The 22,420-nt window shown below is 42.0% G+C and overlaps 2 protein-coding genes across 2 annotated transcripts; both read right to left on the bottom strand.

Annotated features, from left to right (window-relative positions):
* Positions 1 to 4,849: 4,849 nt before the first annotated feature.
* LOC129835302 (uncharacterized) lies at positions 4,850 to 6,550 on the bottom strand. The gene is made up of 6 exons (XM_055900892.1): positions 6,499 to 6,550; positions 5,984 to 6,349; positions 5,473 to 5,823; positions 5,253 to 5,381; positions 5,101 to 5,150; positions 4,850 to 4,975 (listed from the first exon to the last, which is right to left on the bottom strand). The coding sequence occupies exons 1-6, from the start codon at positions 6,539 to 6,541 to the stop codon at positions 4,850 to 4,852; spliced, it is 1,065 nt and encodes a 354-aa protein (XP_055756867.1). The 5' UTR covers positions 6,542 to 6,550.
* An 8,210-nt stretch (positions 6,551 to 14,760) lies between these two features.
* LOC129835310 (uncharacterized) lies at positions 14,761 to 18,591 on the bottom strand. The gene is made up of 4 exons (XM_055900898.1): positions 18,244 to 18,591; positions 17,918 to 18,052; positions 17,650 to 17,711; positions 14,761 to 17,537 (listed from the first exon to the last, which is right to left on the bottom strand). Exons 1-4 carry the CDS (start codon positions 18,575 to 18,577, stop codon positions 17,397 to 17,399), a joined length of 672 nt encoding a protein of 223 aa, XP_055756873.1. The 5' UTR covers positions 18,578 to 18,591; the 3' UTR covers positions 14,761 to 17,396.
* Positions 18,592 to 22,420: the final 3,829 nt, after the last annotated feature.

Here is a 22,420-nt window from a genome sequence, read left to right on the forward strand (position 1 = left end):
GTGTATGACATGCATGTATACTAATAGCTCTTGTGCCCATTTATAGAAATGAAAAGGAAGAGAGCATCGATTTCAGACTTTGAACTTCCGGGTCAGGAAAAGTGCTGCAGAATGAGTTCTGTTTCACTCAGAGAAATAATTCAAACGGTTTTAGAAACTAGCGAGTGTTTTCTATCCAATAGTAATAATAATATGCATATTGTACGAGCAAGAATTGAGTACGAGGCCGTTTGAAATGGACACATTTTATCAGGCTACTCAATACTGCCCCTTGCAGCCATAAGAAGTTAAACTCACCAGCTGCACTTGTTTTCCGACTCCCAGCGTGTACATTACAGAATATGGCCTCAACAAATGGAAGCATCAGGTAATCAGGACATCTCCCAGATGGTTGAAGAACAGGGATACCTACTTCATCAACAACATAACCAGCTGGTGAAACTGGGGAAGGCTATGGAAGAGGCTCTTCACAGTCTTCCATGTCTGGAACATTCCCGAGAAGCGTTGCCTAGATCTAGCAGAGGATACACTGCCAACAGTCGACCCAGTGAGACAGCACACCAGTCCACTCAGCAGTCCACCCAGATCAGCGATGACTCTCTGTCCTTCCCGGATAAATATGATGGAACCCCATCTAAGTGTCGTTGCTTCCTACTCCAGTGCTCCCTCTATTTTGTGCACCAGATGAGAGCTCCCACCACTGAGAGGTTCAAGGTTGACACGGTTATTTCTCTGCTGACTGGACGAGCATTGAAGTGGGCTACGGCCATCTGGGAGAGAGGAGAGGAGGAGATAGATTCATATGATGGGTTCATGGCTCTATTCAGAGGTATCTTTGATCATCCACCAGAGGGAGTGCAGAGAGGGGGGTGAGCTCCTATTCCAACTGGGGCAGGATGACCACACCGCTGCTGTGTACAGGCTCACCTTCCGGACTGTAGCAACATCCAGCTAATGGAATGAGTCGGCACTAAGTACGTTATTCAGAAGAGGACTGGATGAGGAGGTCCAGATGGAACTGGCATGTCGAGATGACAACGTCTCCTTGGACACACTCAATCGCGATGGCCATCCGTCTGGATAACTTACTTCGGGAGCATCAGTACCCTCATCGCTTCTCTCCCTCGCTCAGTCACCACTCTGTATCAGAGCCTGAGCCCATGGAGGCTCCCTGTGGCTGTATGACGTAGACAGAAACAGCTCTGGGACTCTGTCTTGGAAGGCTCCAGCTTCAGCAGTGTCCGGTACGTCCTCCACGAGAGCAGAAGTACACCTGGGGCAGGTGTGAGTACCCAAACCTCATCATTTTCTGCCAGACCCTTTTTAGTGTCAATCACACTAGCTGGCTGTCCCTCAGGTATTGTCTCTACAGCGCTAGCGGATTTCGATGCCACTGGGAACTTTATTGACCAGACCTTTGCCACCTCTCTAATATCACCTCATACTCATTCTCTTCTCCGTTTCCGGTCCAAGCCCTTGATAATCGACCACTAGGATCACATCACATCACCACACCACTCACCCTCACCTTGGAGTCCATTCATCAGGAGAATATTCCCTTCCTCATCACGAGTGCACCAGATCACAAGATCATCCTCTGCCTCCCATGGCTCCAACGTCATTACCTCACCATCTCATGGTTGAGAATGAAAATCACGGACTAGTCACCCGAATGCCAGAGGACCTGCTTTCCCATTCCATCTCGTATTGTATACCCTGTGGTCTGGGATGTAGATGTGGTTATTCGCCAGGCTCTGGAGCGGGAACCCATACCCACTAATTGTCCTCCTAAGCGCATTTACGAGACGGGGATAAGGGAGTGGCTGTTGACTTGGTCACACACAGCTGTCGTCGCTGGATATCCTGGGATCACCCGTACTATTCAATCTCTCTCCGATAAGTATTGGTGGCCCAACTTGGCGCAGGATGTTATTTGTTACGTCAACTCCTGTTCTGTGTGTGCTCAAACTAAGTCCCCCCGGCACACTCCAGCAGGGAAGCTCCTTCCCCTTCACGTGCCTCAGCATCCCTTGTCTAATCTGTCCATTTACTTTGTTACTTTGTTATCTCCCCTCCTCTGATGGTTTCACCACCATTCTGGTGGTTGTAGACAGATTTTCAATATCATGCCAGTTTATTCCTCTCTCTGGTCTCCCCACAGCTCTCAATGTTGCTGAGGCACTGTTCCAGCAGGTTTCCTGCACTAGAGCCTGTCCGGAGGACATCATTTGCAACCGTGGTGCCCAATTCACTTCATGTGTATGGATGGCTTTTATGGAGAAACTATGGGTCTATGAAACTATGGGTCACGGTCAGCCTCTCTTCCGGGTTCCGGTCTCAGTCCAACGGGCAGGTAGTGAGGATGAACCAGGTTCCTGAGGAGTCATTGCCAGGACCAACAAGGGGAGTTGGCTAGATTCCTTCCCTGGGCTTTGTCCCTTCCAATGTGTCCTGTGTTATCAACTGCCCCTGGCTCCGTGGACTCTGTCAAATAACAGAACTACTCATCATAAACTTTGATGAAAGATACATGTTTCACATAGAATTAAAGATACACTTGTTCTTAATGCAACCGCTGTGTCAGATTTAAAAAAAAAAAATACGGAAAAAGTACCCCATGCAATAATCTGAGACGGCGCTCAGATATAACAACATTTCTCCGCCATGTTGGAGTCAACAGAAATACGAAATTACATCATAAATATTCCCTTACCTTTGATCATCTTCATCAGAATGCACTCCCAGGAATCCTAGTTTCACAATAAATCGTTGTTTTGTTCGATAATGTCCATTACTTATCTCCAAGTAGCTAGCACGTTTAGTACACATGTCCAAACGCTCGCGCAGTTGCAGGCGAACTCGGACGAAAACTTCAAAAAGATATATTACAGGTCGAATAAACTGGTCAAACTAAGAAGAGAATCAATCTTCAGGATGTTGTTATCATATATATCCAATAACGTTCCAACCGGAGCATTCCTTTGTGTCTACAGAAATAATGGAACGCAAGGCGATATCATTTGAAATGTGCGTGACCAAGAACTGACACTCTGCCAGACCACTGACTGAAACACATCCCATCCGGTCCCACATCATAGTAGAGGCGTCATTCAACGTTCTACAGACTGTTGACATCTAGTGGAAGGCGTAGGAAGTGCAAAGAGATCCATATCTTACAGGGATTTGAATAGGCGATGAGTTGAACATCGACCAGCCTCAGAATTCTCACTTTGTTTGCATTTTCTCTCAGGTTTAAGCCTGGCATATGAGTTCTGTTATACTCACAGACATCATTCAAACAGTTTTAGAAACTTCAGAGTGTTTTCCATCCAATAGTAATAATAATATGCATATATTCGCATCTGGGATAGAGTAGGAGGCAGTTCACTCTGGGCACGCTATTCATCCAAAAGTGAAAAGTCAAAATGCTGCCCCCTATCCCAAAGAAGTTAATAGAATTATGTTCTCAATGTTCATAAACCAATTCAATTAAACTACTCAGTCTGGTAAATCAGGATTGTAAGATACTGATTGAAATGAAAACAGACAGAGGCCCAGTCTACAATAGTCAAATGTTTATTTACGAGAGCGCTCCCCTGTTGTACAAAGCAATTCATTTTATACTGGCTCCTCACGCACACACATTCACACTAACATCAGCGCACAATGTCCTGCTACCCAGCCGACAAAGCTTAGGGGAATCCGTGAGACTTACTCCCCATCCTCGCTCAAGATAGGGAGACCCTGGGAAGTATTCTCAGTGGCCCCAGCCAAGGTCGGCACCGAATCTTGCTCAGACAGTCGGTTTTTAAGATACTATTATAGACATATTGTACAGACTATGGTTATACATAATTCTAATCAATTTCATACGATTATATGGCTTCGGGGTGGAATATTCTAGTCATTCATATAAATTCCATCAACAATGCCTCATAAAAATAGTATTCTATTGTTGATAAAAAGGACAACATGAAGAGCAAAAGAGAATGTGATACATCTGACAGACACCCCTGAGACATCCTGCTGAAACCACACAGAGAGACAGAGAGAGAGAAAGACAAAACGGGTCCTGTGCAGAAGGCCAACAGGCCTTACCAAAGTGTAGATAGCTACAGCCTTGTGTATTCTTCATAGCAGACCGCAGAAAACCTGTAAATATGTTGCTGTGTATGTCAGGGGGTGTGTGGCATGCAATCTGTAGGCCTATGTCTTAAAGAGAAAACAAAGAAGAAAACCTCCTACACTATAACTGGCCTGTTCTCCTTCTGTGGTGGGGGCTGTTGTGACACTTTCACTATGAGTTATTATGTTGAAAGAGGTCTACGTTATTTACTGTAACATGATGCAAGGGACTACCTGACTTCACATACATGTGAAGACATTGACCTTTACAATGTAAGCACTAAGACAATTGTTGCACTAAGGGGTGTGAACAGTACGGTGGCCCTGAGAAGAAAAGTAGAGTCCAGTGTGTTGCTGCAGGTCAGTCTTCCTGTGTTAAAGGTCTATGAAAAGTTAATTTCCATAAGTGTAAAATCACTGTAGTACCCTCCACTATGACCACAGAGGTGTGTGATCAAAATGCAATGAGTTCAACTTATTCAAAATAATTAGGTTTAACCGCTCGAAATGCATTATTTTTCTTGACAAATGCAAATCAACCATAAAAATTTTGACAGAAGTTATACATTCAATTATTTATACTTTTAATTACATTAAAAAAAAGATTTAACAACTGTTTTCATCACATTTCTTCAGCATATCCATTCATAGCAATAGCTAACGAAGCTAGAGCTAGTTAAAAAGCTAACTAGTATGAAGGGGAAATTGTTTCATTCATCCTGTTCTACTGTCTAATTCCAGAGTAAATTACCATCGTCTCTTCCTCCATGTTGTTTCTCTGTCTTCTAGACGTGTTCTTCTTGTTGCTCAGAGGCAGAGCAATGTAATGGAGACTGTCTACATCTTGGCTCTGTGAAGAACAAAACAGTTCTCTTTACATTAAATTTATTACTTTTTGCACAATTTGGTTTTACAAGCCAAGTGTGAAATTTTGTATTTGTATAAGACATGCAACATAAAAGTATTTCTGCTTACACTTGCATCTGACCGGGAAACTGTAGGACCTCTTGTCTGAGAGACCAGTTCTGAGAAAAAATACACAAAACACTATAGATACTGCCACGTCTTCCAGTTTATCTACATCTAGAGATGGTGACATCAAAGAAAAGCAACTTTGAATCACTTACCACTGCACTGCAGACATGTTGTCTTCTTCATCTTGTAAATGATGCAAGTAAGGAGAATGATCAACATAAACGCAAAGGCCAATGCTACGGCCAGGCAGTATACAAAGAGAAGAGGGTCTACACTCTTGCCTGCTGAAATTTTTGAAAAAAATAGAAGAAACTCAGAATAGCAACCATATGTATTGGAGATATGAACAACAATGGAAGCTATTTAACCTACCCTCAATGTCCAGCTTGGTACCGTTCCCGAACAGTATCTTCCCACATGAGGCCACAGCACAGTAGTAAGTCCCAGCATCAGAGAGGCTAAGGTTCCTCTTGGGGAGGTTGTAGACACAGCTCTGTGTATGAGACCCAGCCTCAGGGCTTATCTCACACTGACCACTCCTGTCTCCATGGGTGTAAATGATTCCTGGATGGGATTCTCCTGAGCCATGTCTGAACCAATAGACACTGTGTTCTCCTGCACAGGTCTCAGTGTGTATTGTACAGTTCAGAGTCACAGAGTCTCCTGGCTGGGCTGACTCAGACACAGGCTGATGTATAACAGGCATATTTTTGGAACCTGAATCTGACAAGAAAGCCAATAAACCAATTTAATCTCTCTGGAACATCAATGTAGCAAGTGTTGTTCATCAAAATATCAAGATTTTGTTTGATTAAGAGAATACATGATATCTGTAAATTCAGATTTACAAAAATAAATTTAAAAATAATTACTTTATCCTTACCTTTTATGATGAGAGTGACTCCATGTCCAAACTCCACCTTGATTCCAAAAGCACTTCCACAATAGTATGTGCCTGAATCAGATAGTTCCACATCTGCTATCATTAGGTGATTTTTTCCTTGGACACCTTCCACTGAGAAGCGAGGGTTATCTTTAAACTCATGGTAAAATGTTGCATTCCTGTCATACTTATAGATGGTTGAGATGAGCTGAGGAATATTTCCAAAAGTTTGCTTGTACCAGGAGAACATTATTCCCTCATCGCCTGCTTTGAAGCATCGCAAAACCACTGTGTCTCCAACGTTGGCTGACATGAGACCACTCTCGTGACGTATGGATGAGGATTCAGTCCCAGCTACCTCATGAACTAGAGAACATAAAAATATATTAGCTGTTACATACCTTAAATACGACTTTGGATGGTCAAAGTGTCTGTAAAACGATAATAGGATACCTTGTTTCTTCAAATCAAGTGTGATCATCACATAAGCAGAGAAATATAAAATATTGACTTACCCATCTCTACGAGAAGTGGAAATATCAGACACAGTGCGATCATCTTTAAAGTTGTCAGCTCTTCACAACTTGGGTCTTGAGTGGAAAGAGTCCACCCATGTAGACAACGCTTCAACAATGGAGTTACATATGATTGGTCGAACTGGACCACGTCCTTTTTGTTGACGACTCATTCAGGCACGACTGCGGTCTTTACGTGGAACTTGTATAGTTCAGAGTCACAGATATGTCTTAATGGTAGAATCTCATAGTTTAGATTTGTACAAATTGAGCACAAATGTTTTAAGTATGGTTTCCCTTATTCTTTATCACAGCAGCTGCTGCTGTCTATGAGACTCAAATGTAACCTTTTTGGAACATGCCTCTATGACACTGTCATCCACTAGGGCTTCACCACACAGTCACTTCACCTCACCAAAAACATCTACAAAAAACACATAACAAGCATAGCAAACACAATGCAGTAGTCTTATTTTAGTGATCTCTCATTCAGGATGTACACTCAGTAGAACAGATGGATAGAATGCCCTCCCATGATATTGTTATTGAGTAGGTCCATGGTTCTAGTGTCCTAACATAACACTTAAAATCAGGGTTTGTGTTTGATTGAGAATACTGTATTGATCTCTACTTCAAATTGCATAATTACATAGCTCACAGATTTCAGTTGACTATGAATAGATAAACTGCCTCATCAAAATAGATGGTTTATTGTTGCAAAAATTGTCAATTTGAATTGGAAGTAGTATGCCCTACAGTATGAGAGAACTAAGAGTTCTGAGAAATCTTGCTGAAAATCACAGAAACAGAAGAGAGAGAGACATAGAGAGACACGTAGTGAGAAAGAGAGAGGGAGAGATAGTGAAAGGAGCAGAGAGACAAAGGTATTGTGTGCCTGAGGCCAGCAGGCCCTAACAAAGTGTAGAGACATCCTCATCTCATGTTGATCACAGACCACAGAGTAACTGTAAATCAATTGCTTTGTGTGTGAGGGGGTATACGTGGCATGAGAAGCGAAAACTATTTTCAACACTACAACTTCAAGATGCCTGAGTATGTCCCAAATAAATACATTAAACTTCCAATGTCTTGATTAATATTGAATGCTTTATCACAAGCAAGTCAATATGAAATGGTAGTGAAGCAATGAATTTAATTTATTAGTAGCTACACAGAGAGGCTGAGGTTCCTCTTGGGGAGGTTGTAGACACAGCTCTGTGTAGGAGACCCAGCCTCAGTGCTCTTCTCACACTGATCACTCCTGTCTCCATGGGTGTAAACGATTCCTGGATGGGATTCTCCTGAGACATGTCTGAACCAATAGACACTGTGTTGTCCTGCACAGGTCTCAGCATATATTTTACAGTTCAGAGTCATAGAGTCTCCTTGCTTTACTCACTGAGACACAGGCTGCTGTACAACTTTCTTGCTGTTGGATTCTTAACCTGAAAAGAGGCATCATGTCAATAACATTTTGATTACCTAGATTCTAGACCCTCAAATTCAACTCTGGACCTTAAAGTCAGTTACATAGCTTTCTTCATTGCTCCATTCTTATCAGGGACTGATTTAGACCTGGAACACCAGGTGTTAGCAATTAATGATCAGGTTGAACAGAAACCATCAGGCTCTGGATCTCGTAGGTTAGACTTGAATTCAACTGAACCAGAACATTCCTGCCTCACGTGTGGAATCATGATATCATCTCATTATGAAAATTCTAAAAGAGGCAGTACATTTGGTTATCACAATTATTCATTCCTTTAGCTATGCTTCTACTCCCTTTATCTATAAATACATATGTTAGACTTTCTGAAAATTAGAACTCTCTCTGTACTTTTTACAATGAGAATGGCTTCATCTTCAAAGTGCACCATGTTGTTAAAAGCATTTGCACAGTAGTATGTTGCTGAATCAGACAGCTGCATGTCTGAGATCCTTTGGTGGTCTATTCCTTTGCCGCTTTGCACTGAGAAGCGAGGGTTATCCCTAAACTTATGGTAAAACGTTTCATCAATGTTATACTTATAAAAGGTTGCTAAGATTTGAGGAAATTCTCACAGTGTTTGCGTGCGCCCCAATAATTGAATTCCCATGTCTTTGAAGCAATACAAAGTTACTGTAACTCCAATGTTGGCTGACACAAGGTGTATGAGTGTGGATTGTGCTGCAGGTAGAACATAATCCAGAATTCAACGAAAAATATTACTTATACAAATATTTTAGCAGTTACAGTGCATTCGGAAAGTTTTCAGAACCCTTGACTTTTCCCACATTTTGTTACCTTAAAGCCTTATTTTAAAATTGATTAAGTAAATGTTCATCCTCATCAATCTACACTGTTTTTGCTTTGTCATTATGGGGTATTGTGTGTAGATTGATGAGATTAGTTTTTTTAAATCCATTTTAGAATAAGGCTGTAATGTCACAAAATGTGGAAAAGTCAAGTGTTCTGAACACTTTCCGAATGCACTGTATATACCTCAAACTACCACCATTTAAGTGTTGTGTGTTCATTTTTTCAAATTGTCTCTAACTGTGAATAATGTTGAAATGCCCTTGCCTTTTTATGTTAGTAGACTAGTTGTTTTCTCACACTTACTTTAGGTGCACTTGATTTATCTTTCATCCATTACGCCGGTCAAGGTAAGCCAACCGTATTAAATTATTTGAAAGAAAACAAATGATATTTCAGCAGATAGAGTTGTTAAAAACTATTTGACTTGAGCCCGTTTTAATCTGATTATAATTGTATAACAAGCTTAGTAGTAGTAATTATTGTGTTATGGGTTAGTTGGAATGATCTATGTGCATTATATTTTAGCAGAGGTAAAGAATGAAGGCTAATTGCAAGAATTATTCCATAGGGGTTGAACAAGAGCCATGTGTCTGGGGTGGGTGCTCATAGATCCTAATTTCTGTTCTATAATATGGTCTTATATCTACTGTTTTATATCATTATATTCTCCTTGTATGAATATACAGTTTTATATTCTTACAGATTGGAAGTAGTGTTAGGTTTAAGCTCTTTGTGTATGAAAAGTGTAATTATCTAGTGGACTGCAGTAGACAATAGGAATGTGTACTTCCAATAACTCAAGGCCTCTCCTGACTGATAAGAAGACATGTGAAAGGCACTGGGGAGTACGAAGGTTCTGGAATTTACAGGCTGGAACACAGTAACATCAATAGGATGAACAGGCTCAGTTCCTGCCAAGCAACAGAGACTGATTCATGCTAGACATCGAAAGGTGACCTAGTCGGAAGGTATAAATATACAGTGGGGCAAAAAAGTATTTAGTCAGACACCAATTGTGCAAGTTCTCCCACTTAAAAAGATGAGAGAGGCCTGTAATTTTCATCATAGGTACACTTCAACTATGACTTCAACTTGCTCAAACGTGATGACAAAATATCAATCAATCAATTTTATTTTATATAGCCCTTCGTACATCAGATAATATCTCGAAGTGCTGTACAGAAACCCAGCCTAAAACCCCAAACAGCTAGGATGCAGGTGTAGAAGCACGGTGGCTAGGAAAAACTCCCTAGAAAGGCCAAAACCTAGGAAGAAACCTAGAGAGGAACCAGGCTATGAGGGGTGGCCAGTCCTCTTCTGGCTGTGCCGGGTGGAGATTATAACAGAACTATGCCAAGATGTTCAAAAATGTTCATAAGTGACAAGCATGGTCAAATAATAATCATGAATAATTTTCAGTTGGCTTTTCATAGCTGATCATTAAGAGTTGAAAAACAACAGGTCTGGGACAGGTGGCGGTTCCATAACCGCAGGCAGAACAGCTGAAACTGGAATAGCAGCAAGGCCAGGCGGACTGGGGACAGCAAGGAGTCACCACGGGCGGCAGTCCCGACGCATGGTCCTAGGGCCCAGGTCCTCCGAGAGAAAGAAAGAGAGAAGGAGAAAATTAGAGAGAGCCAAGATTTTCAAAATGTTCATAAATGACAAGCATGGTCAAATAATAATCAGGAATAAATCTCAGTTGGCTTTTCATAGCCGATCATTAAGAGTTGAAAACAGCAGGTCTGGGACAGGTAGGGGTTCCATAACCGCAGGCAGAAGAGTTGAAACTGGAATAGCAGCAAGGCCAGGCGGACTGGGGGCAGCAAGGAGTCACCACGGCCGGTAGTCCCGACGTATGGTCCTAGGGCTCAGGTCCTCCGAGAGAAAGAGAGAAGGAGAAAATTAGAGAGAGCCAAGATTTTCAAAATGTTCATAAATGACAAGCATGGTCAAATAATAATCAGGAATAAATCTCAGTTGGCTTTTCATAGCCGATCATTAAGAGTTGAAAACAGCAGGTCTGGGACAGGTAGGGGTTTCGTAACCGCAGGCAGAAACAGTTGAAACTGGAATAGCAGCAAGGCCGGGCGGACTGGGGACAGCAAGGTGTCAGCATGCCCGGTAGTCCTGACGTATGGTCCTAGGGGTCAGGTTCTCAGAGAGAAAGAGAGAACGAGAGAATTAGAGAGAGCATACTTAAATTCACACAGGACACTGGATAAGACAGGAGAAGTACTCCAGGTATAACCAACTGACCCTAGCCCCCCGACACATAAACTACTGCAGCATAAATACTGGAGGCTGAGACAGGAGCGGTCAGGAGACACTGTGGCCCCATCCGAAGAAACCCCCGGACAGGGCCAAACAGGAAGGATATAACCCCACCCACTCTGCCAAAGCACAGCCCCCACACCACTAGAGGGATATCCTCAACCACCAACTTACAATCCTGAGACAAGGCCGAGTATAGCCCACAAAGGTCTCCACCACAGCACAACCAAGGGGGGGCGCCAACCCAGACAGGAAGTTCACGTCAGTAACTTAACCCACTCAAGTGACACACCCCTCCTAGGGACGGCATGAAAGAGCACCAGCAAGCCAGTGACTCAGCCCCAGTAACAGGGTTAAAGGCAGAGAATCCCAGTGGAGAGAGGGGAACCGGCCCTGGAGAGACAGCAAGGGCGGTTCGTTGCTCCAGAGCCTTTCCGTTCACCTTCACACTCCTGGGCCAGACTACACTCAATCATATGACCTACTGAAGAGATAAGTCTTCAGTAAAGACTTAAAGGTTGAGACCGAGTCTGCGTCTCTCACATGGGTAGGCAGACTGTTCCATAAAAATGGAGATCTATAGGAGAAAGCCCTGCCTCCAGCTGTTTGCTTAGAAATTTTAGGGACAATTAGGAGGCCTGCGTCTTGTGACCGTAGCGTACGTGTAGGTATGTACGACAGGACCAACTCGGAAAGATAGGTAGGAGCAAGCCCATGTAACGCTTTATAGGTTAACAGTAAAACCTTGAAATCAGCCCTTGCCTTAACGGGAAGCCAGTGTAGGGAAGCTAGCACTGGAGTAATATGATCAAATTTCTTGGTTCTAGTCAGGATTCTAGCAGCCGTATTTAGCACTAACTGAAGTTTATTTAGTGCTTTATCCGGGTAGCCGGAAAGTAGAGCATTGCAGTAGTCTAACCTAGAAGTAACAAATGCATGGATTAATTTTTCAGCATCATTTTTGGACAGAAAATTTCTGATTTTTGCAATGTTACGTAGATGGAAAAAAGCTGTCCTTGAAACAGTCTTGATATGTTCGTCAAAAGAGAGATCAGGGTCAAGAGTAACGCCGAGGTCCTTCACAGTTTTATTTGAGACGACTTTACAACCATCAAGATGAATTGTCAGATTTAACAGAAGATCTCATTGTTTCTTGGGACCTAGAACAAGCATCTCTGTTTTGTCCGAGTTTAAAAGTAGAACGTTTTCAGCCATCCACTTCCTTATGTCTGAAACACAGGCTTCTAGCAAGGGCAATTTTGGGGCTTCACCATGTTTCATTGAAATGTACAGCTGTGTGTCATCCGCATAGCAGTGAAAGTTAACATTATGTTTTCGAATAACATCCCCAAGAGGTAAAATATATAGTGAAAACAATAGTGGTCCTAAAACGGAACCTTGAGGAACACCGAAATGTACAGTTGATTTGTCAGAGGACAGACCATTCACAGAGACAAACTGATATCTTTCCGACAGGTAAGATCTAAACCAGGCCAGAACTTGTCCGTGTAGACCAATTTGGGTTTCCAGTCTCTCCAAAAGAATGTGGTGATCGATGGTGTCAAAGGCAGCACTAAGGTCTAGTAGCACGAGGACAGATGCAGAGCCTCGGTCTGACGCCATTAAAAGGTCATTTACCACCTTCACAAGTGCAGTCTCAGTGCTATGATGGGGTCTAAAACCAGACTGAAGCATTTCGTATACATTGTTTGTCTTCAGAAAGGCAGTGAGTTGCTGCGCAACAGCTTTTTCAAAAATTTTTTTTGAGAGGAATGGAAGATTCGATATAGGCCGATAGTTTTTTATATTTTCCGGGTCAAGGTTTGGCTTTTTCAAGAGAGGCTTTATCACTGCCACTTTTAGTGAGTTTGGTACACATCCGGTGGATAGAGAGCTGTTTATTATGTTCAACATAGGAGGGCCAAGCACAGGAAGCAGCTCCTTCAGCAGTTTAGTAGGAATAGGATCCAGTATGCAGCTTGAAGGTTTAGAGGCCATGATTATTTTCATCATTGTGTCAAGAGATATAGTACTAAAACACTTAAGTGTCTCTCCCGATCCCAGGCCCTCGCAGAGCTGTGCAGATCCAGGACAGCTAAGCCCTGGAGGAATACGCAGATTCAAAGAGGAGTCCGTAATTTGCTTTCTAATGGTCATGATCTTTTCCTCAAAGAAGTTCATGAATTTATTACTGCTGAAGTGAAAGCCATCCTCTCTTGGGGAATGCTGCTTTTTAGTTAGCTTTGCAACAGTATCAAAAATAAATTTTGGATTGTTCTTATTTTCCTCGATTAAGTTGGAAAAGTAGGATGATCGAGCAGCAGTGAGGGCTCTTCGGTACTGCACGGTACTGTCTTTCCAAGCTAGTCGGAAGACTTCCAGTTTTGTGTGGCGCCATTTCCGTTCAAATTTCCTGGAAGCTTGCTTCAAAGCTCGGGTATTTTCTGTATACCAGGGAGCTAGTTTCTTATGACAAATGTTTTTCGTTTTTAGGGGTGCAACTGCATCTAGGGTATTGCGCAAGGTTAAATTGAGTTCCTCAGTTAAGTGGTTAACTGATTTTTGTCCTCTGACGTCCTTGGGTAGGCAGAAGGAGTCTGGAAGGGCATCAAGGAATTTTTGTGTTGTCTGAGAATTTATAGCACGACTTTTGATGCTCCTTGGTTGGGGTCTGAGCAGATTATTTGTTGCGATTGCAAACGTAATAAAATGGTGGTCCGATAGTCCAGGATTATGTGGAAAAACATTAAGATCTACAACATTTATTCCATGGGACAAAACTAGGTCCAGAGTATGACTGTGGCAGTGAGTAGGTCCAGAGACATGTTGGACAAAACCCACTGAGTCGATGATGGCTCCGAAAGACTTTTGGAGTGGGTCTGTGGACTTCTCCATGTGAATATTAAAATCACCAAAAATTAGAATATGATCTGCTATGACTACAAGGTCTGATAGGAATTCAGGAAACTCAGAGAGGAACGCTGTATATGGCCCAGGAGGCCTGTAAACAGTAGCTATAAAAAGTGATTGAGTAGGCTGCATAGATTTCATGACTAGAAGCTCAAAAGACGAAAACGCCATTTTTTTTTTTGTAAATTGAAATTTGCTATCGTAGATGTTAGCAACACCTCCGCCTTTGCGGGATGCACGGGGGATATGGTCACTAGTGTAACCAGGAGGTGAGGCCTCATTTAACACAGTAAATTCATCAGGCTTAAGCCATGTTTCAGTCAGGCCAATCACATCAAGATTATGATCAGTGATTAGTTCATTGACTATGACTGCCTTTGAAGTGAGGGATCTAACATTAAGTAACCCTATTTTGAGATGTGAGGTATCACGATCTCTTTCAATAATGGCAGGAATGGAGGAGGTCTTTATCCTAATAAGATTGCTAAGGCGAACACCGCCATGTTTAGTTTTGCCCAACCTAGGTCGAGGCACAGACACAGTCTCAATGGGTATGGCTGAGCTGACTACACTGACTGTGCTATTGGCAGACTCCACTAAGCTGGCAGGTTGGCTAACAGCCTGCTGCCTGGCCTGCACCCTATTTCATTGTGGGGCTAAAGGAGTTAGAGCCCTATCTATGTTGGTAGATAAGATGAGAGCACCCCTCCAGGTAGGATGGAGTCCGTCACTCCTTAGCAGGTCAGGCTTGGTCCTGTTTGTGGGTGAGTCCCAGAAAGAGGGCCAATTATCTACAAATTCTATCTTTTGGGAGGGGCAGAAAACAGTTTTCAACCAGCGATTGAGTGCTGAGACTCTGCTGTAGAGCTCGTCACTCCCCCTAACTGGGAGGGGGCCAGAGACAATTACTCGATGCCGACACATCTTTCTAGCTGATTTACACGCTGAAGCTATGTTGCACTTGGTGACCTCTGACTGTTTCATCCTAACATCGTTGGTGCCGACGTGGATAACAATATCTCTATACTCTCTACACTCGCCAGATTTAGCTTTAGCCAGCATCATCTTAAGATTAGCCTTAACGTCGGTAGCCCTGCCCCCTGGTAAACAGTGTATGATCGCTGGGTGATTCGTTTTAAGTCTAATACTGCGGGTAATGGAGTCGCCAATGACTAGGGTTTTCAATTTGTCAGAGCTAACGGTGGGAGCCTTCGGCGTCTCAGACCCCGTAACGGGAGGAGTAGAGACAAGAGAAGACTCAGACTCAGACTCCGACTCGCTACATAATGGGGAAAACCGGTTGAAAGTTTCTGTCGGCTGAATGAGCGACACCGGTTGAGCATTCCAACAGCATTTCCCTCCAGAAGCCATGAGAAAGTTGTCCGGCTGCGGGGACTGTGCGGGGGGATTTATACTAACGTTACTATCTGTACTTACTGGTGGCACAGACGCTGTTTCTTCCTTTCCTACACTGAAATTACCCTTGCCTAACGATTGCGTCTGAAGCTGGGCTTGCGGCACAGCTATTTTCGCCGTAAGGCGATCGTTCTCCTGTATATTATGAGTACAGCGACTGCAATTAGAAGACATCATGTTAATGTTACTACTTAGCTTCGGCTGTTGAAGGTGTTGACGAACCATGTCCGGATAAAGCGTCCGGAGTGAAAAAGTTGAATGAGGGAAAAAAGTTGCGATGGAAAAACTACAAATATAAACGGTAATTAAAAACAGAAACAAAACAAAAAACGTAAAGTTGTCAGCTAGCAAAGTAAAGTAAAGTTGGCAGCAAAACGCACAGCAACAAAACGCACAGCAACACGTCTGCAGATTCAACAGGAAGTAATGAAAGATCTGTTGAGAAGACTGCCTGTTTGGTGGGGAAAGTTTACCTGTAAACGTTGCCAAAAAATGTGAAATTACTTTTGTAATTCAACTTTAGGTATTTTTTAACCTTAATAATCGATAAAATTGAAGACAGGATGATCTGTGTCCAATACAGGATTAAAACCAAATGTAGCATGCCTTCTGGACATGCTCTTCAATCAAACAGTACACCTGGAGTGACTCGACTTCAAGATGGCCATATTTCTTCATTACACAAAGGAATATCTTCAACCTATTTCTCAGGACTGGTGACGTCCAGTGGAAGACGTTGGAACTGCAAGCAATTCACTTAGAAAACTGGTGAAAAGAAAGTGACCTCAAAAATGTTTTTGAATAGTTTGTCATCGGGGTTTCACCTGCTAAATAAGATATGTTATACTCACAGACATGATTCAAACAGTTTTAGAAACTTCAGAGTGTTTTCTATCCAAATCTACTTATAATATGCATATCTTATCTCCTGGGGATGAGTAGCTGGCAGTTGAATTTGGGTATACTTTTCATCCAAATGTGAAAATGCTGCCCCCTACTCTAGAGAAGTTAAGTTGTTAAACTGCAATGATAACCAGGACAAGACACAACCTGAACATCCTTCAACTTCTCTCTCTCTGGTCTGGTGTAACAGAACAACTGAGATGAGGGTCAAGATACAAAGTGAAGTGACAGCATGGGCAGGAATGTGTTTTTACATGCACCACAGGAGGCACAACTTTTAGGTTGGATCCAGTGGTTGTTTGAAGAGGAAGTGAGGTCAAAATAATGCCTTACCTGACATACAAATACAGTATGTATTCATAGATGAATCTATGATGCTATTCTCTCTAAAATGCTTATGCTATCACAAAGGAGTGATATTTATCTTCAAGTGGTATGAAGTCAGAGTTACTGGTTTGTATTTTTTCATAATTTGAGTTTGTTTCTGAGACTAGGAGCACATACAACGCCTGTAGAAAATCTACACTAACATTGGGTGTCTTCACATTTCACTGTGACACAAAGTGGGATTCAAATGGATTAAATTGTCATTTTTTGTCAACGATCTACACAAAACACTCATGTCAAATTGGAAGAAATTCAAACATAAGATTAATGGTAAGAATTGGGCAAGTCATTAAACATATGAAGTAAAATCATGTTTGTTGAACCATCACACGCATATAGGCAGGTTACAGAGTTCCATGTTACAACTAGACATTTGCAAAATCATTATATACATTGTGTTGTACACTTCCACAAAATCAAATTTATCCAGTCAGTCAACCTCAGCCACTATTGGTGAGTATTTGAGACTTCTGAAACCATCCTAGTGTCAGATTTCACACTTGCTGGACACTTATGCTCTGCATCTGAGTGATTCTATGTCGTTATTAGGAGAATATGCCAATGCAGTGACTGTCTCTACAGCTAGAACCGACTATTACATTGTATAGCAAATGAGGAAAGTACAAAACAGCCAAGTCACACAGACACAGTCAAGGTCAAAAAGGAGGTCAGTAGAGCTCAACTTAAAATGATGCTGATTGGAGGACTGTCACATCCTGTCTTGATAACTCACGCCAGAGTAGATGGTTTCTTCCTCTCTCTGTTCTCTCCTCTGTCTCCTGGGCTTGGAACTCTTCTTGTCAGTGAACTTCAGGGCAGCGTAGTTCAGGCCATCATCGTCACTGTGGAGCTGTGGGGATGAAACATAGACTCACTCAAGTCAGACTCTCGGTCAAATCTAGTGCTGTACTCTTTTCCTTATTCAGACCCACTCTTGACACAGTACAATTGATCCATCTAACCTGTTGTGCTGAAATGCTGGCAAGAGGATTCCCATAGTGGCTTTGATGAAAAGGGGTCCCTGCTAAAATCCAATGTCAAAACATTCAATATATTCAAAACTTTTCTTGTTTACTAATAAAAACACATACTACTGTGAATGTAATATTTTCAGATTCAAAATGAAGTAGGCCAGAGAGGGAAGTGGTAAAGGGTGGGTGAGCCTTTCACCCTTCTTTTGATCTGTAACTATCATTAATGTTACTATTAGTATGAAGACTTTTACTGTACCTGCACAGTGTTCACATCGTGACCTCTTCATTCTCACACAGAGGATAATGTTGACACTCACACTCAGAATCACAGTAGTTGTCAGGCAAGATATAATGATGGGGAAAATAAGATTACTCTGATCGCCCAACAGGTCTGAAAGTTAAAAAACAAGGCTTGATTATTTTCTTTAATTATTTTTTCCTCAATGAATTTGGCATAACAGTTAGCTATTAAAGTTAAATCATCTGAAATCTACTATCAACTAATGTTAAAATATTTACATATTGATGTTTTTAACCATTTGAGAGAAAAGTAGTGCTGTATTTTGGTTATGCTTAGCTTACCTTCAACATCCAGCTTGGTCCCGTTCCCAAACAGTATCTCCCCACATGAGGCCACAGCACAGTAGTAAGTCCCAGCATCAGAGAGGCTGAGGTTCCTCTTGGGGAGGTTGTAGACACAGCTCTGTGTAGGAGACCCAGCCTCAGGGCTCGTCTCACACTGATCACTTCTTTCTCCATGGGTGTAAATGACTCCTGGATGGGATTTTCCTGAGCCATGTCTGAACCAATACACACTGTGTTCTCCTCCGCAGGTCTCAGTGTGTATTGTACAGTTCAGAGTCACAGAGTCTCCTGGCTGGACTGACTCAGACACAGGCTGCTGGAGTACAGACATGCTGTTGGACTCTGAATCTGAAGAGAGTGAGTGAGATCATGGTGTGTACATTCCAATTTTTTGCTAGATTCATTAATTTAGCATTATATGAACACACATTAGGTAGCGACTTAAGTTACCTTTGACAATTAAAACAGTTCCTTCTCCAAATGTGACTTCGCCCGCATCCATAGCACCACAGTAGTATGTAGCTGAGTCCCCTGACTCTGTCTTGGAGATGGTCAGGTTAAAGCTGTCAACACCTCTCTTCACACTCAAACGTTCAGTCTCATTAAAGTCCTTGGTAAAATAAAAACTATTTTTAGTGTGATAATATGATGATGCCATGAGAAGAGGCTTCTGTCCAACAGTTTGCTTGAACCAAGAGGCTCTGATCCTCAAATCACATTGACAAAAGCAAGTGAGAGATACACTTTGTCCCAGTTGTGTAACTATCAGAGGGTCTGGTTGGATTACATCCTTGTTAAGTGCACAACCTGTGAAGCAAACAAACTAAATAAATAAAAGCCAAGTTATAGTACAGAATTATACATTATTATCATTATTCAGACTACATAGTCATTCAAATTGATGAAAAAGACCATGACATAAAAAAGCAAAAGGAACCGTATTAATATGTCTTACTTACCCAAATTGCCGTAAAACAAAAATATTGTCCAATATATAATCATCATTTTAATGTCCTTTCTGCACTGTATAGTGTGTGGGTCTGACAACAGGGCACCTTTTATATGATGACACTCATTAGGTAATCATTATGAAGAAGGCGGAAACTCTGAACAGAGTGATATTATTGGCTGTCTGAACAGGCACAAAACATGTGAGAAAAACTACAATCTAACATGTGTCCTGTGGTGTAAATGATGTAAATCAGAGTTACTGGTTTGTATTTTTTCATCATTTGGGTCGGTGGCTGAGACTACTGGTACATATGTCCTCTGTGACATACACTGGGGGTTTACATTGTATTTCTCACTTCAGGTCTGTAGAAGGCAGTTTTCAGGAGGAAGTGAACTCTGGTGAGGTTGGCACCTTTTTGATAAAATAAAGATTTGATCCTTTGACACCTGGTGCAAATAATTGTTAAGAATTGGGCAAGTCAGTAAACTTAAAAAAAAAAACATGTTTATTGATGTATCACAAGTATAAGGGCAGGTTATAGAATTCCATGTTACATCCATTATCATGAAAATGAAGACTTCAGACATTTGCAAAATCATGATATACATTTTGTTGTACACTTCTACAAAACCAAGTCAACCTCAGCCGCTATTGCTGAGGATTTGAGACTTCTGAAACCATCCTAGTATCAGCTTTCACACTTGCAGGACAATTAGGGTCAGCAAATTAGTTATTTTACATTTAAATTAGGCAAAGCTAGGCTCTTGCAAAGCCATCCTACAGCAAATGAGAAATGTAAATAATAGCCAGTTCTAACTGGAACAGTCAAGATCAAAGTTGATTTCAGAGGAGGGGTGGGACTTAACTTAGAATGATGCTGATTGGATGACCCTTACATGTCACATCCTGTCTTGATGACTCACACCAGAGTAGATGGTTTCTTCCTCTCTTTGTTCTCTCCTGTGTCTCCTGGGCTCAGTACCCTTCTTGTCAGTGATCTTCAGAGCACTATAGTTCAGGTCATAATTGTCACCGTGGCGCTATGGGGATGAAACACAAACTCACTCAAGTCAGACTCAAATCTAATGCTGTAATATTTAGCTTTAATACTCTTATCCAGTCTCACTCTTGATACAACAATTCTGCTAACTTGTTGGTCTGATGTGTTGACATGAGGATTCCTACACTGGCTTTGCTGAGAAGCATTCAAATCTAAAACACAAATTACAAAACATTTAAAACACTTGAAACCTCTTCATGTTTACTCATTTAAAGGCATACTACCGTGTCTTATTTTCTTCTTAATTGAGAAATGACATCAGAGTACCTGGAAATAGGTTACAGTGTGTGTGAGGGGTGCTAGTGGCATGAGAAGATAAAATGCTGTTCATCACTGCAACACACATTTTTTTTGAGTAAGGCCCAAATTTTATTTTTATTTATTTATTTATTTAACCTTTATTTAACCAGGTAGGCAAATTGAGAACACGTTCTCATTTACAATTGCGACCTGGCCAAGATAAAGCAAAGCAGTTCGACACATACAACAACACATAGTTACACATGGAGTAAAAACAAACATATAGTCAATAATACAGTGAAAAAGATAAAAAAAATAAGTCTATATACAATGTGAGCAAGTGAGGTGAGATAAGGGAGGTGAAGGCAAACAGATATATGTATAAATAAATAAAAATATAAAAAGGCCATGGAGGCGAAGTGAGTACAACACAGCAAGTAAAATAAAAACTAAAAAAAACACTGGAATGGTTGGTTTGCATTGGAAGAAAGTGCAAAGTAGAGACAGAAATAATGGGGTGCAAAGGAGCAAAATAAATTAATAAATAAATACAGTAGGTAAAGAGGTAGTTGTTTGGGCTAAATTGTAGATGGGTTATGTACAGGTGCAGTAATCTATGAGCTGCTCTGACAGCTGGTGCTTAAAGCTAGTGAGGGAGATAGGTGTTTCCAGTTTCAGAGATTTTTGTAGTTCGTTCCAGTCATTGGCAGCAGAGAACTGGAAGGAGAGGCGTCCAAAGGAAGAATTGGTTTTGGGGGTGACTAGAGAGATATACCTGCTGGAGCGCGTGCTACGGGTAGGTGCTGCTATGGTGACCAGCGAGCTGAGATAAGGGGGGACTTTACCTAGCAGGGTCTTGTAGATGACCTGGAACCAATGGGTTTGGCGACGAGTATGAAGCGAGGGCCAGCCAACGAGAGTGTACAGGTCGCAGTGGTGGGTAGTATATGGGGCTTTGGTGACAAAACGGATGGCACTGTGATAGACTGCATCCAATTTATTGAGTAGGGTTTTGGAGGCTATTTTGTAAATGACATCACCGAAGTCGAGGATTGGTAGGATGGTCAGTTTTACAAGGGTATGTTTGGCAGCATGAGTAAAGGATGCTTTGTTGCGGAATAGGAAGCCAATTCTAGATTTGACTTTGGATTGGAGATGTTTGATGTGGGTCTGGAAGGAGAGTTTACAGTCTAACCAGACACCTAGGTATTTGTAGTTGTCCACATATTCTAAGTCAGAGCCGTCCAAAGTAGTGATGTTGGACAGGCGGGCCGGAGCAGGCAGCGATCGGTTGAAGAGCATGCATTTGGTTTTACTTGTATTTAAGAGCAGTTGGAGGCCACGGAAGGAGAGTTGTATGGCATTGAAGCTCGCCTGGAGGGTTGTTAACACAGTGTCAAAAGAAGGGCCAGAAGTATACAGAATAGTGTCGTCTGCGTAGAGGTGGATCAGAGAATCACCAGCAGCAAGAGCGACATCATTGATGTAAACAGAGAAGAGAGTCGGTCCAAGAATTGAACCCTGTGGCACCCCCATAGAGACTGCCAGAGGCCCGGACAACAGACCCTCCGATTTGACACACTGAACTCTATCAGAGAAGTAGTTGGTGAACCAGGCGAGGCAATCATTAGAGAAACCAAGGCTGTCGAGTCTGCCAATGAGGATGTGGTGATTGACAGAGTCAAAAGCCTTGGCCAGGTCAATGAATACGGCTGCACAGTATTGTTTCCTATCGATGGCGGTTACGATATCGTTTATGACCTTGAGCGTGGCTGAGGTGCACCCATGACCAGCTCTGAAACCAGATTGCATAGCGGAGAAGGTGTGGTGTGATTCGAAATGGTCGGTAATCTGTTTGTTGACTTGGCTTTCGAAGACCTTAGAAAGGCAGGGTAGGATAGATATAGGTCTGTAGCAGTTAG

The sequence above is a fragment of the Salvelinus fontinalis genome, chromosome 36 (assembly GCF_029448725.1).
Source record: "Salvelinus fontinalis isolate EN_2023a chromosome 36, ASM2944872v1, whole genome shotgun sequence".
In the NCBI taxonomy this organism is placed as follows: domain Eukaryota; kingdom Metazoa; phylum Chordata; class Actinopteri; order Salmoniformes; family Salmonidae; genus Salvelinus; species Salvelinus fontinalis.

Excerpts from the sequence above, each read along its gene's own strand:
- LOC129835302 (XM_055900892.1), bottom strand. The coding sequence starts at position 6,541 with ATGATCGCACTGTGTCTGATATTTCCACTTCTCGTAGAGATGG. Across the intron at positions 5,824-5,983 it reads AGTCACTCTCATCATAAAAG|ATTCAGGTTCCAAAAATATG; the intron begins GTAAGGATAAAG and ends CTTTCTTGTCAG. Across the intron at positions 5,151-5,252 it reads AACATGTCTGCAGTGCAGTG|AACTGGTCTCTCAGACAAGA; the intron begins GTAAGTGATTCA and ends ATTTTTTCTCAG.
- LOC129835310 (XM_055900898.1), bottom strand. The coding sequence starts at position 18,577 with ATGTCTGTACTCCAGCAGCCTGTGTCTGAGTCAGTCCAGCCAGGAGAC. Across the intron at positions 18,053-18,243 it reads GACCAAGCTGGATGTTGAAG|ACCTGTTGGGCGATCAGAGT; the intron begins GTAAGCTAAGCA and ends TTTAACTTTCAG. Across the intron at positions 17,538-17,649 it reads CCAGCATTTCAGCACAACAG|CTCCACAGTGACGATGATGG; the intron begins GTTAGATGGATC and ends TCATCCCCACAG.